We start from the raw sequence: 17470 nt of genomic DNA, 5'->3' as shown, positions 1-17470 counted from the left end.
CTTTGACAACAATATTCACTCCCAGAAAAGGGGTTAATATAAACAGAACATATTAAAAGCTAAATACTTCCTGAGTGACCACACTCTTCCTTAACAGTCATTGGTGCTTTATAGTCCTAAGAGTGTAGCTGCAAACTGTCAATCAGGAGGAGAAACAACAGCCCTAAAGCCTGGTCTTGAGAACTCTCCATTTAAAACACAGAGACCATCCCATCAAACCCAACTTAGTATTGTAAGAAGTAAATGAAATAATGAATGGTTCAGTATGAAAGCCACTAATGTGGAGTTATTTTACTGAAACTGACAAGACACAAGTGAGGGTAAAATATCTAACTTCTTAAGTGTAAGACAAACTATAAGATGATTATATCAATCTAGTTTACTGGTCAGAGAAGGCATTTTATTATTTTAATTACAGAAAACTAATTAAGAGGCTTTAATAACATCTGTGTGAAAACATCTTGCCTTACTATTGAAGCCCTGCTTCACGCATCTATATATTTGTCAATGTCAATACAAATTTTAGGACTTTTAGAAATAACAACCAAGTACTAACCTTTCAAGCCTTCTGATTTGCTCCATCAAGGACCATTTCTCATTATTTAATAAACTAATTTTATCTTCTAATTTCTGTACTAGCAAGGAGTTCTAAAAATCAAAGCAGAAAAAAAAAGCAGAAACTCAAGATCTCACAGTAAGACTTTGACATAAATAATTTTTGTGAACATGAGTATTTAATTGTTATTTCTCACCTCTATAGGCTGGGAAGTGTCAAGTGTGGGAGGGACGTTGCCTAAAATTGGTGTAAGAGTCTCTAATTCATCTTCATCTACTCCACTGGCCACATCCACAAGATCTTTCCCAGTCACTTGGTGATTTCCAAAATCTCGGTAAAGCTGTAACAAGTCTGGGGGTTTGGGAATGTTTAATCCTACATCATCCCATAATTCAAAATCCTAATAGAAAACAAAACAAAAACATTAAAAATGATTGGAGAAGCTGGAGTAACAGTTTACTGGGCAAGGGCACTTGCTGTCCACTTTGATGACTTGACTGCAATTCCTGGCACCCACATGGTAGAGGTAGAAAACCAACTCCAGAAAGTTGTTCCTTGACCTTCTCACATACACGTATGTGCACACGTGCGTGCATGAACTCACACACTGTGCAGTGCAGATGTAATTAAAAAAACTCTTTAAGGTAATTATATCTTGTATTTTGAATCAAATATTGCTACTCTGGAAAACCAAAGATAATATTGTATCATAATGTCTAAATGTATTGGGCAAGATGGTACACACCTTTAATTCCAGCACCAGGGAGGCAGAGACACATGGCTCTCTGTGAGTTTGAGGCCAACCTGTACATTGGGTCCCTAGGTTGGCCAGAGCTACATAGTGAGACCAGGTCTCAAAAATCAAATCAAATTAAAGTGTATATTCTAGGCACTCTTTCACTGCATAATAATAATACACAACACTACAAATAATAATTGTTAGTATTCTAACAATCTTATGCTTTTTGTTTAATTGTGTTAGATGATAAGATGTTGCATTTTGCATGAAGTACTGAGTGTGATTACTAGCACTGCAGCAAGAACCTCTAAGAACTTAGTTCACCAACATAATTGCAAGTTACAAGCAAACTGACTGATGGCATTGTTCTTCTGTCATCCCACACACATTACATGTAGTCAACATAGACTCAAATGAATTAATAATGAGCTTAAAGTGTTGATCTTGCCACAGCCGCTTAAGTCTAACTTGAATTGCTTCTGGAAAGTTAAAGAATCCAAATAGCTACCTGAAAATTTGTTGTGTTTTGAAAAATTCCCTTTAATTCAGAATAATTCAACTTCATAAAACCACGAAAAGGTTCAGCATCTTGAATACTCCATGGCAAAGATTTTTTTGGATGGGATGTATGATATTACATAGTAATAAATCACAGATACATAATTTTCTTACCATCCTATCTTGTCTATATAACAACATGATACCTTGTGATTATCTTGATTCAAGTCCTCTTTGTTCTTTATCAGAGTTGCTTTGGCTACACTTTACCCACTTCCATTTTAATTAATGTCAAATCAATCAATGAAGAAACACAGATCTTCTATATTCTAAGCTATTTATTTGTCAATTGCTGAAAAAGTACTGCTGATATCTCTTGATACTTTCTGATTCTTAACTGAATAGGATCAATTGTTTGCACTTAAAAGTACAAGTTTAGACTTAAAGAGACCATCATAGTGTTTGACCTGTCCTCTCTGTTTATTCTTTTCCCCCTTTCAACCCCCTTTTTCCCTCCAACATTTCTCCCATTTTAAATATTTACTATTCACTGTTAAGTTAATGAGAAAAAGACATGATTGACTTAAATTATAACCACAGTAATCATGTTTGGTAAATATTTAATGTCTTTTACATAGAATAAGTTCAGTAAATCTACCTATCATGTGGTGAATAAATATTTATAACCATAAGCCACATAGTACATCAAATTCAATGACAGACTTCAAATATGAATGACATCACTAAAATTAGAGCACTTTACTAAGTCTTTGAAAAGTATATTTTATGCCAATGAATTTCACTGTGGTGATATAACTTAGCAATTGCTAATATTCTCAGAAAATGTCCTATTAAATCATATACAATTAGTTGTATTACATTTAAGTCTTGCCAAACATGTGATAACGGAGGAAGTAAATAAACTGGTATGTCCTTTAAAAAACTTCTATTTCTGTAAAAATATCCACAGTAGATTTGATGAATCAAAAGAATAACCTTCATTTAAAAAAATGGCCTCTGGGGGAAGGGTGCAGCTTCAGAGGTTGAGTGTTTGCTGAGCACCACAAGGTAGATGAATGAACAAAGATAAAAACTACAGCCTTCTGCTTCCCTCATAATAAAACCTCTGCTATTTACTTCTGCAAAGCCGTATTCAGAGAACCAATTACACACATATACATACATCATATACACTGTCATTCAGAACATTTTCTAACTGTGCTATTGAATGTATGAAATATAGTGCTACTCAAAAGATTTTATAGTCAAACTCAATTTCTAAGCTACATTGATTTATAGGACCAAGTAAATGTACAGTTTTAAAAAGAATACTTTACAAATACACACAGATATGAAGGGGCCATACTGTTAATCACAGGCTGTAAAAAGCTACCTGGGAAGAAAGACAAGTCTTTATTTAGAAAACTTACAAAACAGAAGAGATCCGTGAGCCAATGAAATACTAAATGGAGTCGTACCTGATTTACTCTTAGAAATTACCCACATGGAATCTTACCATAGGCATAACTTCTAAAAATCAAGCAAAGAAACCAAGTAAATTAAAAGCAGACATTACTGAACAGTTACTTTACCTGATCATCATTTTCATCTGAAAAGGTTATTGATGTAAGCTTGTAGTTATTCTTCAATAAAAACTCATTGACTAGGAAGTTGAGAGCTCTCTTTTCAAGAGGTTTGATTGGCTCCTGGAAGCAAAAATAAAAGACAGATGGGGAAAATGTGAGTTTTGCTCCTTGACGCTGGGCTACCCGGAAGATAACTGGTGCTGTCATTCACCCACCTGAATTTCAGGACTTGATTTGTAATTTTTTCGTTCCTGCAAAGGAACTTCATGTTCTGGTGGGATAAAATAAGATAATGTTTTACTATTTTACACATAAAAATTGTCCAGCTACTTCTACATTGTAAAAGTGGGAAAAGGCTCAAAAAGTTTTATGTACACCACCTGCAGCCTTTGTTAGGTTGGCTCGGAGGGCCTGAATGGTCTCCTTGGCTTTCCGTAGTTCAAACTCCAGGACTGGACAGGGATTTGGATTAAACACACACAGGCATCCAACCAAGAAAAGGGAAACAAAAATAAAAAAATAAAAAGCAAAGATGGGTATGAAAAAAACACAATTTGTATTGAAAACAGAAAGCATGCAATCTTTATGAAACTTGTGAACGCATGCAGCAGAGTTGATTAGCAAGCAAACTGGTGATCACTTTCCACAGTTTCAGCAGAGTTAGGGGTGTGTGTTCTAGCTGTCTGACAAGGAATAGCTATTAAAATATAGTCTGTGGCCTACTTTTATTTAGGTAGTTAAAAATTTAATAATCTTGGTACTTCTCGTTTTAGTAAATCTGGGCAAGAAAATGTAATGAAATGTTTTTGGTTAACATAATTTGGGGGGAGGTTAGCTAAAAATTACATGAAAAATAAGCAAATATCCTTATAAAAACAAAACAAAACAATCCCCTCCCCTTGACTTTTAAGTTACTTTGAAATGTACTGTTCTGAATGCTGTGACTGTAGAAACACTAATGGTTAGACCTTTTGTTAAGTTGAAGGGTATGATTTCAATGCACAACAAGTGTGTGTGTATACATTTTCCTATAAGGAAGCATGTTTTCTAGAAACAAGCAGATAGGTTAAAGACACACATAAAAAAAGACCTGAAAGGTTGGGGGGTGGTGGTGTATGCTTTAGCACTCAGGAGACAGAGGCAAGTGGATCTCTAGGAGTTCGAGGCCAGCATGGCTTACAAAGAGAGTTCCCAGGACATTGAGGGCTACACAGAGAAACCCTGTCTACAAAAAGTGAAAAGAGACCTAAAGGTTTATGTTTAGTTCAAATTTAACATTAAGGAATAGAAATGAGTTAATCCTAAAGGAAATGATTATATATACACCAATCACATCTAAAATAGTTGTTTATAATTATCTAAGGGTACTAAATAAAATCAGAAAGAATTTAAAAAGATTTTTATAAGTCTTCAAATAGATTATTTTCTGTTTTAGAGGGATTAATAAAATTCAAAGATTTCTCCTACTATCATATAGTCTGATTATGTGATAACACTGATGCAGGGAACATCTCTTATTAAACTTTGAACATTATTTGTCTTAAGCAAAATTGAATTGCATGTGTCTTAACTGTGGAATTTTCTTAAATTTATAGATATTGTGTTTATGAAAAAAGCAAGCTTAAATTTGCGAGAAAAGGTTACTTCTGTTAACTAAAACTCTGGGAAAAGTACTTGATTTTTGTCAGAAATGATAATTACTGTCTTGAAGAAAAACTAGACAATTTAATTTGCATCTTAAGAAATGCAACTTTGCCCCAATTGATTGGTTGACAAAAAGATGAAATGGCATCGGATATAAGAAAGCTATAAAAATACATGGAAAAAATTGGATTCACTCAGTTTGCATGTGTTCAGTAAGAACTTAAGATGTAGTTGAGCCACAGTTATGACGGCCATTGATTCTGATGCACAGAGTTGAACGGCAGTAGCAGCGGAAGCACCAGGAGGGCACTGGGTCACTGCGGGCCTAGGTAGTCAGCAAAGCCGATCTGCAACCACTGCTGTGCAGCAAAGCGGAGACTTCTCCAAATCACACCTTTGAGAAACTCCTTAGGAGTTATCTAAATTCAGATTATTTATATCGCAGAATAGACTTATGAAGAAATTTGCTCATTTAAAATGTTTTCAAAATTCTATGAAATTTTGAAAAAAGCACCTAACTAGACTATGTATAAGGAAAACGTATACATATTATGCTTTCAATAGCACTTAAAATTGTCCAAAATATACTACAGAACAATTGCAGATCAGAAATGCCCTACACCAGAATGATAGAAAAGTGGGGGGAGGGGAGAAAAAAAAGAGGGGAACTGGTAAAAACACAAAATGGGAAATACTCAAATTAAACTGGTGATCAGGAACAAAACAAAAAATGATTAGGCACAGAAAGCCAGAAAAACCCATGTCAGACGGCAAGAATTGATATTTTACAAACATCTACATACATACTGCCAAATTTCATTAGAGATAGCAATGCCTTGTTTGCAAATGAAGTCACTCTGCTGCATGTTTCTTACGTACAATACAGGCTCTACAGGACAGGGCTTTAAGTAGGATATAACTAAGCAGATACAGAATAGGAGAATTTTAACACATTTTCTTCTGAAAATTGATTCTCTGGCAATTTCACACATATATACAAAATATTTAAGTATTACCCTCATTACTCTTTTATTCTACCTTCTACTGCTAAGATTCTTAAAGCCACACAATATTTTTACATATATGAATCTGTCTCCTCAAACAGTAGACTGAAGTACCCTGCTCAGGAACAAGTTGTAAGCAGTTCTTAAAATCAGAATTCTTCCTAAAAGTGTATGAGGGTATGTGTGTTTATATATAAGAACCAATAACCAATCTGCTCATTCTACATGCCTAATCCAAATTAAGGCTATCTGAATGAGATTAAATGTAGTAACTAGAAACATGCATGTATATTAACACTACATTACAATTTTACTGAGACATTTAAGTCAGTATAAGCAATTTTAAATTACCATAGGTCCCAATCCAGTATTGTTTTTCAAACTACTTCATGCTGACATGAGACTGGAAATAAATTTTTTGCTCAAACCAATAGGTCAGAATCAGGACTTTCCCTTTTCTTTGAAGATGTGCATTTGTCTTCTTTCAGGTGAGAGTTTTCTGAATTTCTTGTCCACCTTAATACAATGTTACCAGAAATAACAATTCTCAACTCTTCATACTTTAGTATTCTTTGAGTGGTTTAGGAGAGTAAGAATATAAATTAGAATAAAAATTTGTTCATTTTTTATTTTGCTTTATTTTTCAGACAGGTTTCTCTGTGTAGCCCTGGCTGTCCTGGAACTTGCTTTGTAGACCAGGTTGGCCTTGAACTCATAGATATCCTCCTGTCTCTGCCTCCCATGTGCTAAAATAGTAACATCAACACCCTACTGGGTTTACAGAATTTCCTACCTATTTTGGGCATAAAAAGCAAATTGTACCATTAAACATGACTTAGTGATTAAGTACATCAGAGCAAAATTTAAACTCTATAGTCCAGAGGCACTTCTATTTCTATATTTCTCTAAAAGGTTGGAAAAGTAGCCCTTTTTCCCAGTCCTTTAAAAGAAGGAAAAAGCCCTTCCTATTATTATTCTTTCTGTTTAGGTTCCTCTATCACTTGTCTCAAAGTTGGCTTCTCTCATTATCACCCTTGGGCCCTTTCTCATTTTACCTAAATACCCAGGACAAGCATTCTTGTGGTATTCTTTATGATCACTCTCTTGAAACCCTTTCACCAGACACAATCTTACTTTCTTATTTCTTAGATATGCCCACTTGGATATCTCCTAAGTTTTGCATTTGATCCTAACTAAATTGTGTCATTTTTTCTTCTCACACCTGGTCTGCCCTGAGTCATCTCTCCCCATTAATGATACCTCCATCCACTGTGTTGGTTTTCAAGTCAACTAAGGAGAGTTTGGAAACTATTATTCATCATTTGCATGTGGTCTTCATCCTCCCGTCAAGTCATGTCCAAATCACACTGATTCGAATCCTTTAGTAACTAGCAATTCATCTCAACCATCTCTATAACAGCCCAAAAGTCAGACTTCTGTGACATTATGCATTATTATATGTACTAATATTATGATACTCAAATATCAAAGACAGAAACATTCTGCAGAAAATCTCATCCTTCTAAATTTACGTATCCATGAGCCCCATCCCACCTTTTGTTTGTGAAACTTATCATTGCCATGAAATACACCTTTGAAAATCTAGAATCCACAAAAATTTAATGACCACCGCCTTTATTATCAACTGAGCCACCCACCACAATAGTTTTTACCCACTTCAAATCCTACCTTAATTCCTTGATAACAAATTGCAGATAAATTTATTTTCAGAATGCTCTATCTAGCCTTGTTGGAATACCAATCCAATTTTAAATGATACCAAATTATAAGATTCATATAAGGTTCAGCATAAGAAAATAAAATCAAAAAGTTCTGCTAATAGGAAAGAACATACACACTTAATTTAAAAAAAATGGGGGAGATACACAGAATAAGAGAAATTAGATTTTTTAAAAAAAATTCCTAGCCAGGTATGGTGAACATGCTTTGGGGGGCAGAGTCAGGTGAATCTCTGTGAGTTTGAGGCTAGCCTAGTTTATATAGTGAGTTCCAGGACAGTCAGGGCTACCTACTGAGAGTCTCCATTTCTCAAAAAAGGAAAAAGAAAAAGAAAAAATTCCAGGCAGATATGGCAGTAAAGGCTTGCAATCCCAGCATTCAGGAAGTTGAGGCAGGAAGATCTTAAAGTTGAAGCCAACCTAGTTCACACAGATTTAGCTCAGCAAAAGAGCGAGGCTACTGAGGCAGTGGAATAGACATTGCCTCGGCCATTACCCAAGGAACAAGACCATGGGTGCTACTACGTGTTTGTTGCTCAAGAGATAGGGGCTGGGAACTCCACAGGCAAGATCTGAGTCATCTTAGAAGAGAACAGCATAATTCTTGGAATACAGAGTTGAGTCAACTACTACGTGCTAAGTTGACCAGCAATAACTCTTCTTTCCAGTATACGGGAGGATCTTTCCCTACACATTAGAGAACAGCTCTGTGTCCCTTTAGATTTCATCAGTGTGGGAATATAGACTTTACACTCTAGCAGGTTGTGCTACAAGAGCAAAATCAGAAACTCTGATTGTAAAAGATGGATCTTGTGAAGCAAGCTCTTATAGTTGTGCACATGAAGGGCAGAGCACAAACTCCCAAGTTCTTTCTTGGGTGTGAGCCATCCTGTTTTCTGATACAGAGTATCTCACTGGCCTGGAATGCTCCAAGTAGGCTGGGTGGGCTGGCCAGAGAGTTCCAGGAACAGATCCTCAGCACAGTGACTACAGGTACATGACATTATACATACCTTTTTCTTTTCCTCCCAATTTTGTGTGTGTGTGTGTGTGTGTGTGTGTGTAATGGGTATTGGGGTTAAAACTCAGCTCTTCATGGCTGCAAGGCAAGCACATTATAGGCTGAGCTATCTCCCAGCCATAGTTCTAAAGCAATCAAAACCTTAGTTGTTGATTCCAAAACAATCTTACAACAAAACAGGGTAGAAACTACTTTACACTTCTATGTTCAAAATGCATAATAAGGTAAACAACAGCAATCTGAATATCATGACTCCATCATACCTTTAAGAAAATTTTAGCCATTTATTAATGAAATCAGAATTAAGCTCATTTGCTGTGACATCTGTAAGAACTAACATTAATTTTATGTGAAAATGTATACTTCATTGAAAAAGTGTTAGCAATAAAAGTTTCAAATATTTACTTGTTTAAAAAGAAAGTGACTGTGTAGGAATAATTTTAGTTGGGAAAGATTCAATTTTGGTATCTATAAAATATACACTTTTTCAGAGGTACAGCTTATTCTAAAAGACATTGTGGTCTTTGGAAATAAAATTCTTTTGTGTTCCTGTTAGAGGCAAATCTTTGAAGTATCATTTTACTACTTTATACAATAAAGATTTCATTACTTATTTTGCAGGATTGTTAACAATATTAAGTTAAAGTATTTTCTATAAACACCAAGCAGAGGGGATATCCCTAAGCTTGGGGATAGGGTTCAGTGAGAAAGTACATGAATGAGGTCCTAGATCCAATCACTGGAGGGTGGGAAGTGTGTGTGTGTGGGGACAACGACAGGTAGACATGTTTTCTGATTCACTTTTAAATTACTACAAATGATTAGCAAAGAATCGAATCTTTGGAAAATGTGATTATATCCTTAAGTCTCATACATACTGAAAGCTGTTTTCTAGAATAATGTCCTTTCTCTAAGGAAGATGAAGACATTGTTCATCACCCACCAGCACAGTATAGTAATGAGAAAATGAGTGGCTTCCTGAAGTTGCAGGTAGGATATACTGTTTGGATTAAAAATGTAACATCAAAATATCCACATTCAAAGCATTATTTTTCAAAAAAATTATTTATTTTTTTTCTTTTGCCTGTGGAAATGTTTATGCACCATCAGTATGGTTGGTGCTTTTAGAAGCCAGAAGAGGGCGCTCGAGCCACTGGGACTGGAGTTACAGATCAGTGTGAGCCCTGAAGTAGATGGTGGGAATCGAACCTGGATTCTCTGAAAGTACAGCCAGTGCTCTAAACTGCTGAGCCAACTCTTCAGTCCCACATTCTACTGTTTGTTGTGCAAAGGTGTATAGGATGAGGTACACTGCTCTATCTGGAAGGGAGATACTAACTTTCTCACTTCTGTTCTGATACAATGGCAGATGGAATGGCTCAGAGCCTGTTTCTTAACAATGCTTTCTGCTACTTTAAATAATGAGAAACTCTTCAATCTAATGGAATCTAACTTCAAATAGAAATTAAAGAACATGATTATATGGCCAACTTGTTGGTAAGAGGTTTTTTTTTTTTTTTTCGAGACAGGGTTTCTCTGTAGCTTTGGGGAAGAGTTATTTTTTTTAACATGTAACTATACACATAAAAAAAAAAAAAGCCAAAACCTTGCATTTGATCCCCAGTACAGCAACACAAGTAGTGGTGGCATACAACTGCAATCCCAGCACTTGGGAGGTGGAAGCAGGGAGGGTCAGAAGTTTGAGATCATACCCAGGTACATAATGAGTTTCAGGTTATCCTAGGATACACGAGAACCAACCTATCTCAAACAACAATAACAACAACAACAACTACCATATATTTCCTATACAATATAAAATATTTAATATTTAGCAGAGAGAAATGTATAACTCAATAAAATCAATAAAAATATTTAATATTTACTATATAATATTTAATATGCAATTATATAACAATGCTACTTTACAAATGATACAATAGGATAAACTAATCCTGAGTTTTCAATTAACTTTCCATTTGATTTGCTATTTTAGATGTTACAGATGTGACTTGTAGGTTTTTTTTCCCCTTATTCTTTTCTTTGGTTGGAATCTTACTATGCAACCTAGGCTAGACTTACACCTGGGACAAGTCTCTTGCCTCAGCTTGCCAAGAGCTAGATTTGGATGTTTTGATGACTGCTGCTAAATTTTATGCTCATAAGAAAAACAATTATAAAATATAGGTCACAGTAAATTTTTAGAGTGACATTTTCATTAAATTGATATTACTATTATTTATAATGTTGAGTCTTCTTAGCTTTGGTTGAACTAAAATTGATTATCCACCCACCAACTTACATAATACCATGAGTTTTAAATATCAAATCTCTATATTGTCTTGAGCAAGAAATGGAAACCATATATTGGAATGGAATTTTTAATTTGGTCAAATGTAATCCTTCACATTAAGAGGGAGCATATGGTTTAGTTAATTGTGGGCTCTGTTGCTAGGCTATCTGGATTTGAATCCTAGTTTCACTACTCAAGTCTAGTGCATTTTCTCCCAGAGCCTTAGCTTCTTGTGGGTAGGTGGTGATGCTTCAATGAAACAGCAAACACTCAGTGTTTAGAGTGGAGCAAGCACGTATATTATAAGAATGGTTTATTTTTATTATAGTGACTATAGTAGATCAGCACTGTGTAGGCTTTTACAAACTTGTCCCAGTATGTACCAGAAAAATCCTTTACTAATAGGTGTTGATCGAGAGTCACTCAGACCTCACTGTTGTTTGTCCCTTATGGCCCTCCAATTTCAGGAATGCCTACATCCCACCGAGCTTAAATCTTGCTTTTTTATGTCTTACTCTTGGCCAAAGTCTTAAGAAAACAGTTCCTATAACACTAAATGACTTCAATCACAGGAAGTCATTATGTTGAAGAACCAGATACTTGCACCCAAGGAATCACAGCTTCTACACTGGCAAATTCCAGGGTAGATTCTGTGGAAATTGTCACTGGCATCAAATGATACTGACAGAATATAGTATAAGACAAGTAGGTCCTCAGAAGCTCTACAGATACAGTGGTGATTGATATCTTGATATCTATCTGGAAGGACCAGAGAGGAAAAGGGTAGGGATAGGAAGGGAGGAGACTGGTCTGAATAAGTAAGCAAACAGAAAAGATATTATCCTATTACAGCGGTATGGTCCTGAAAGAACCATTTGTACCAGGCCTCACAGGAAAATCAGGAATTTCTAGTAACAACTTTGAGAGCTATGGGACATTCACAGAACTCAAGGCAAAGTTCAAATTAACAATCAGAACAGAGCTATTTCAACCAGCTTTGAAAAATATACAGTTGTACTGATAGATATATGTGAATGTTGGTCTTAGCTTGGAGTATCAAGGGAATGAGGCAGTTACCTTTGAACTATGCAACCAATAATATAAGCCTGCTTTAAAAGAGCTGTTAACTAGTTTGTTACAAGGAAAATTCAGCAAATTGTAGGTTTATATATCGTAAAACTTCTGACACCCACTGGAACAGCAAACTGGCATGCTTCCAACTTAAATTAGAAATCAGTACTTAACTTTGTATAATAACTACTTATATTAGCATACCATACGGCTGGAGAAAGATAGTTCCTCAAGCCATTTTATTATTTCTGAAAAAAAAAATCAAAGAATCCAGATCTATCTTTCCAGTCTTACTCACCTGCCACTCTTTCATCTGTTTCCCTGTTACCATCATCTGAGTATCTTGCAAAGTCTAAAGAATCAAGAGTACTAATGCTCCCAGCTCGATCTATAAAAGACAAAAGTAACATAACAGTTTTTTACTTAGTTGTAAAATAAGGGATTATAATTCAAGAATTGTCATTTAATAAAACTGTAAATTCTATTAACCAATCAACCAAACAAAAAGATTAAAAATGCCCAAAAACAATTCAACTACTTTAGATAATCATGTTACCCAAATGGTCCACTTATGAAAAAAGTATATATAAAACATATTACAAGAAATATAACCAGAACCAGTCAAGCAACCAAACACTCCAAACAGACAGTAAGCACCTCTCCAAAGACAGTTATTTGAACTGCACCTGAAAGGCTTTTAGATTTAGTCTGGGCTGGATAACTGCTGACTGGAAACAGAAGAAACTGGAAAAAACAGACCAAAGCCAGTCTTCACCATCTATCCAATAAACTGCTTATCATACAGTCCAAAATGACTCGATACACAAGAAGCACAAACTGTCATCTAGCACCAAGAGAAAATATGAGCAAAAAGGATCAATTCCAAGGCAAGCCATATGTGGCAATCAGAGCACAACGATTTACTAAAATTATGTTTAGTGAATGAAAGTGTGGTGGTTTGAGTTAGTCTCAGGCATCTGAATACTTGGTCCCCAATTGTTTTTGTTTAGGGGGCTTAGGAGGTGTTACCTTGTGGAGCTAGTGTGCCACTGGACACAGGCTTTGGGTTTCAAAGGCCATGTACCATTTGCAGGGAGCTCCTTTCTGCTTCCTGTTTGCTGTGTAAGATGTGAGTGCTCCGCTACTGTGCGGCCATGCCCGCTTGCCTGCTGCCACACTTTTCCATCCCCAGTGGATGGACATTATTTGTCTAAGCCTAAAATAAACTCTTCCTTATACAAGTTGTCTTGGTCATGATGTTTTAGCAGAATAATAGAAAATAACAAAAAACAAAAAGGATAGGAAATCCTAGCAGAAAAATACAGAATATAGAAAAATAATGAAAATTCTAGAAATATCAGTAGACCTAAAAAGTAAATGCTTCATACTAAAAGTTCAATGCAGAGTATAAGAGAATAAACATGACAGAGGAATGCATTAAAAATAATTACAGGGGCAGTGAGATGGACTCAGTGTGTAAAGCACTTGTTGTCAAGTTTAATGACCTGTGGTCAGTTCGTGGACTCCAGATAGTGAGGAGGGAACCAATTTCTGCAAGTGGCCTATGACTTCTGGGCATGTATGCACAGATATATAGACAAATGCGGGGGGGGGGGGATAAACAAAGTTTTCTACTTGAAGAACAATGAAAGGTGAGACAAAAATTAACAGAATTATTTCCATAGACCAACAACAAAATGACTAAGAAACAGAAACAGAGGCAACGAGTAAAACAAGAGGTTGAACAGATACAGATTCAAAAACGTTAAGAGGACACCAGAGGATAGAGTACAGAACCAGAGGAATATTATAATCAAATTGCTGAAAACCAAAAGAACAAAAATAATAAAATCTGACAGAGAAACAGCCCATTCAATATAAGATGTAGGAGCATGGGTCACTACAGATGCATTCATTTGTCAAAACTGATCAGAGTCTGTATCTATAATATATAAAGAATCAAAACAACAACAAAAACCTGTGCATCAGGAAAACAACCCAATTACAAATGGGGCATAGAACTAAGCAGAGAGTTCTCAAAGGATAAAGCAAAATGAAATAGTCACCATCCTTGGCCATTGTGGGGGCGGGTAGGGAGGGTGGAAGGGGGGGAAACAAACAAACAAACCAATAACTTTGAGATTTCCTCTTACCTCAGTCAGAATGATCAAGATCAGTAAAATAAAAGACAGCATATGCTGGCAAGGATGAAGAAAAAGGGGGACACTTATGCCTTGCTGGAGGGAGTGCAAACTGCTACAGCTATAATGTAAATCAGCCTGTCAGTTCCTCAGGGAGCCTGGAACAGATCCACCTCATGATCAGCTATACCAGTCTTGGGCATAATTGCCAGACACTAAAAAATAGCCTAGATATTCATCAAATGATGAACAATTATGAAAATATTGTACATTTATGTAGGAAACTGGGTAGGACATAAACCCCAACAAGCAGGCCCTCATGTTACAGAATGGCACCCACATGGATAACTGCATGAGAAAGCTTGGGAAAGAATAAAGTATGTTTTCTTGGTAGCAGCAATTTCCCGGGTCTGCTCTGCTTGCTAGAGGCAAGAAAGTGCTCTCATCTAAGAGAGGCTTCCTGACTCAGCTTTAGCTGCAAAACCCTGCAGCTCTTTTAAGAGGTCCTGCCACAAAACACTTAAAGGGTGTTGATGAAAAGCTGAACGCATGCTTTTCGGGTTTTCAGTTGTAGCAGGAAAAAAGCTGCGCCGTTTTAAAATGCTGGCTTTCTGGGTTGCCCTGCCAGGGAAAACTCTGACTCTTTTAGGCAGGTAGTCTGACTGAGTGTGGTCTGTGAGCGGAATGTTGCAGTTTGCTTGCTGGCAAGGACCTTGAAACACCATAGAGTTGTGGCAATAAACATGGCTCTGGCTGGTACCTCCGCCATGAGGCTGAAATCTCAGAAAGCTAAGAAATGGGCTGGATCTAGCCATCAAAGTCATAGCTTTAATCCTCTTCATACTGCTTAGCAAATTAAAGACTCGTGTAGTCTGAAAAAGGGAGATATACAGTAAAGAGAGATTCAAAGACAAAGAAAACCTCTAAATGGTTTACAGTGTGTTAAAAAATATATGCAGGCTAAAGGTTAAAGTTCTTAAAGTAAAAAAGGAAGAGAGTAATTGGGTATGGTGGAATACACCTTTAATCCCAACACTTTAGAGGCAGAGGTAGATTGACCTCTGTGACTTCAAGGTGTGGTAACACACACCTTTAATCCCAAAGCTTGGGAGGCAGAGGCAGACAGACCTCTGTAAATTCAAGGTGTGGTGGCAGACACCTTTAATCCTAGCACTGGGGAGGCAGAGACAGACAGATCTCTGTGAGTTCAAGGATTGCCTGGTCTACAGAGGTAGTTCCAGGACAAAGACACACAGAGAACCTGTCTCAAAAAGCCAAAAATTAAAAATAAAAGAAATACACGTTAAAGTAAAGCCACATAAAGATGAAAAATACACAAAGAATCTTGATACTGTATGCTATTATGCGCTCTTTGAATTGTTTGAATGCTGAGGAAGGAGCAACAGCTGCTAAAAGATATTTGCTTATAATGCTGCTGAATTAATCCAAGATAGGTATTTTGAAAATACCTCATTTCAAAATTGAAGTCAAACAGTATGATACTTTGGAGAAGAGAATTTGCTTTTGTTTCCACAGGAAATGAGAGGCTGTGAATTCATTCTGAGCAAATAAAAATCAGATTTGATCAAGGAAGACTACCTGAGAAATTTCTAGTAGGAACAGATGGCCCAGATGTCAAAGTTCTGCATTCAGAACAGATTCAAGACTGCTGCCTGAGATGATCAAAACTCACAGGATACTCCAGTCAGGAACTGATTATAAATCTAAATTTTCTTTAGGTTCCCATAAGATTATCAGCACCCCCAACAAGCCAGAAGTAGCCTGGAATACTACGGCCACTTTCCCAACAAATAGACTATAAATACTTTCCTTTGTTTCTTTAAAAAAAAGGGGGGGGTGCGGGAGAATTGTCTGTATTCTGTCAATCATGTTTTAAATAAACGCTGAGTGGCCAGGCAGGAAGTATAGGTGGGTCAACCATACAGGAAGTAGAGGCGGGGCAATGAGAACAGGAGTATTTTGGGAAGCAGGAAGCTCCCTCCGCAGTACTGTCCAGATCACCGAAGAAGCAAGATGTGAGCTGCCCTGCTGAGAAAGGTACCAAACCATGTGGCTAACATAGATAAGAATAATGGGTTGATATAAGCTACAAGAGCTAATAAGTAGCCTGAGCTAATGGGCCAATCAGTTTTATAACTTATGGAGATCTCTGTATAATTTTCTTTGGGACTTGCCAGCTATGGGAAACTGGGTAGGCCACAAACCCCAACAAGCAGGCCCTTGTGTTACACATTTACACAATGGAAAATTATTCAGCAGTTAAGAAAAAGGGAATTCATAAGTAAATGGATGGGGCTGAAAAAAAATCATCCTGAGTGTGGTAGCCCAGACTCAAACAGGCAACGATTGCATATTTTCTTTTATATGTGGATGCTAGATTTTAATATGTGTGATACAATCCAAATAAACAGGGAAGTTGAGTACACAGTAAGTGACTAGGATCTCCTAAAGAAAGGGAAATGGAACGTACTATTATGGAGAGACAAAAGGAAGACAGAATAGGAAGATTAAATAGTGAGGGTTATGAAAGAGGAGCATAAAGTGTGAAAACAGGGAGAGATAACTAATATTAAAGAGCATTTGAAAAATATGATGGAAACCTGCTACACACACACACACACACACACACACACACACACACACACACGAAAGAAATCTAAATGCAGTCACCAAATAATAGGGGAAACAATGCCCCAAGCAGATACCATATAGCCACCAAGTAAAACCTCCAGGGCCAGCAAGGAGTTACATATTGTTGAATTATTGGTCAAAGTTGCCCCATGGGAACATCCAAACACTAGACTATTCCACACTCAATGGTAAGGGCCTATTGCTAAAAACCGTATTGCTAAAAATATATCTCATTGAACACAGAAAAGTCAATCCAGTGACTAACTAGAAGTTTCTTCCTAGTACTCGTGGTATTGGGCGGCACTCTTAGGTGGTACCACAGGAGAAAAGTAATCATCAATATTACCCAGCTAGGAGCACTATAACTTACAGTAGCAAACTGCCTGAAAGATATACTGATATGACAGTGCACCATTGCTTTGAGAATAACCAACCATTATCTGATTAATTTTTTTTATTTTTTAAAATTTTTTATTGAGCTCTACATTTTTCTCCGCTACTCTCCCTATCTCTCCGCTCCCCTTCA

General features: G+C 36.5%; 1 protein-coding gene across 7 annotated transcripts in view; it reads right to left on the bottom strand.

The window, feature by feature from the left end:
- Relch (RAB11 binding and LisH domain, coiled-coil and HEAT repeat containing) overlaps window positions 1–17470 on the bottom strand; it is a 94346-nt gene that overhangs the window by 68483 nt on the left and 8393 nt on the right. For 6 of the 7 annotated variants that reach the window (XR_007234006.3, XM_048443853.3, XM_048443854.3 and 3 more), the window contains exons 2-7: window positions 12450–12539; window positions 3760–3831; window positions 3595–3650; window positions 3386–3499; window positions 753–956; window positions 557–648 (exon numbers count right to left, since the gene is read on the bottom strand). Coding sequence is in view for 6 of the 7 variants with exons in the window: in XM_048443853.3 (XP_048299810.3) it covers window positions 557–648; window positions 753–956; window positions 3386–3499; window positions 3595–3650; window positions 3760–3831; window positions 12450–12539 (628 nt within the window). In the remaining variant the exon portion in view is untranslated. The remainder of the gene's footprint in view (window positions 1–556; window positions 649–752; window positions 957–3385; window positions 3500–3594; window positions 3651–3759; window positions 3832–12449; window positions 12540–17470) is intronic. The other variant, XM_048443858.3, reaches the window with a different exon arrangement.

Source organism: Myodes glareolus, chromosome 5 (genome assembly GCF_982192425.1).
Source record: "Myodes glareolus chromosome 5, mMyoGla1.1, whole genome shotgun sequence".
NCBI lineage: Eukaryota > Metazoa > Chordata > Mammalia > Rodentia > Cricetidae > Myodes > Myodes glareolus.
The sequence above is the reverse complement of the archived record's forward strand: the minus strand, read 5'-3'. Positions and strand labels throughout refer to the sequence as shown.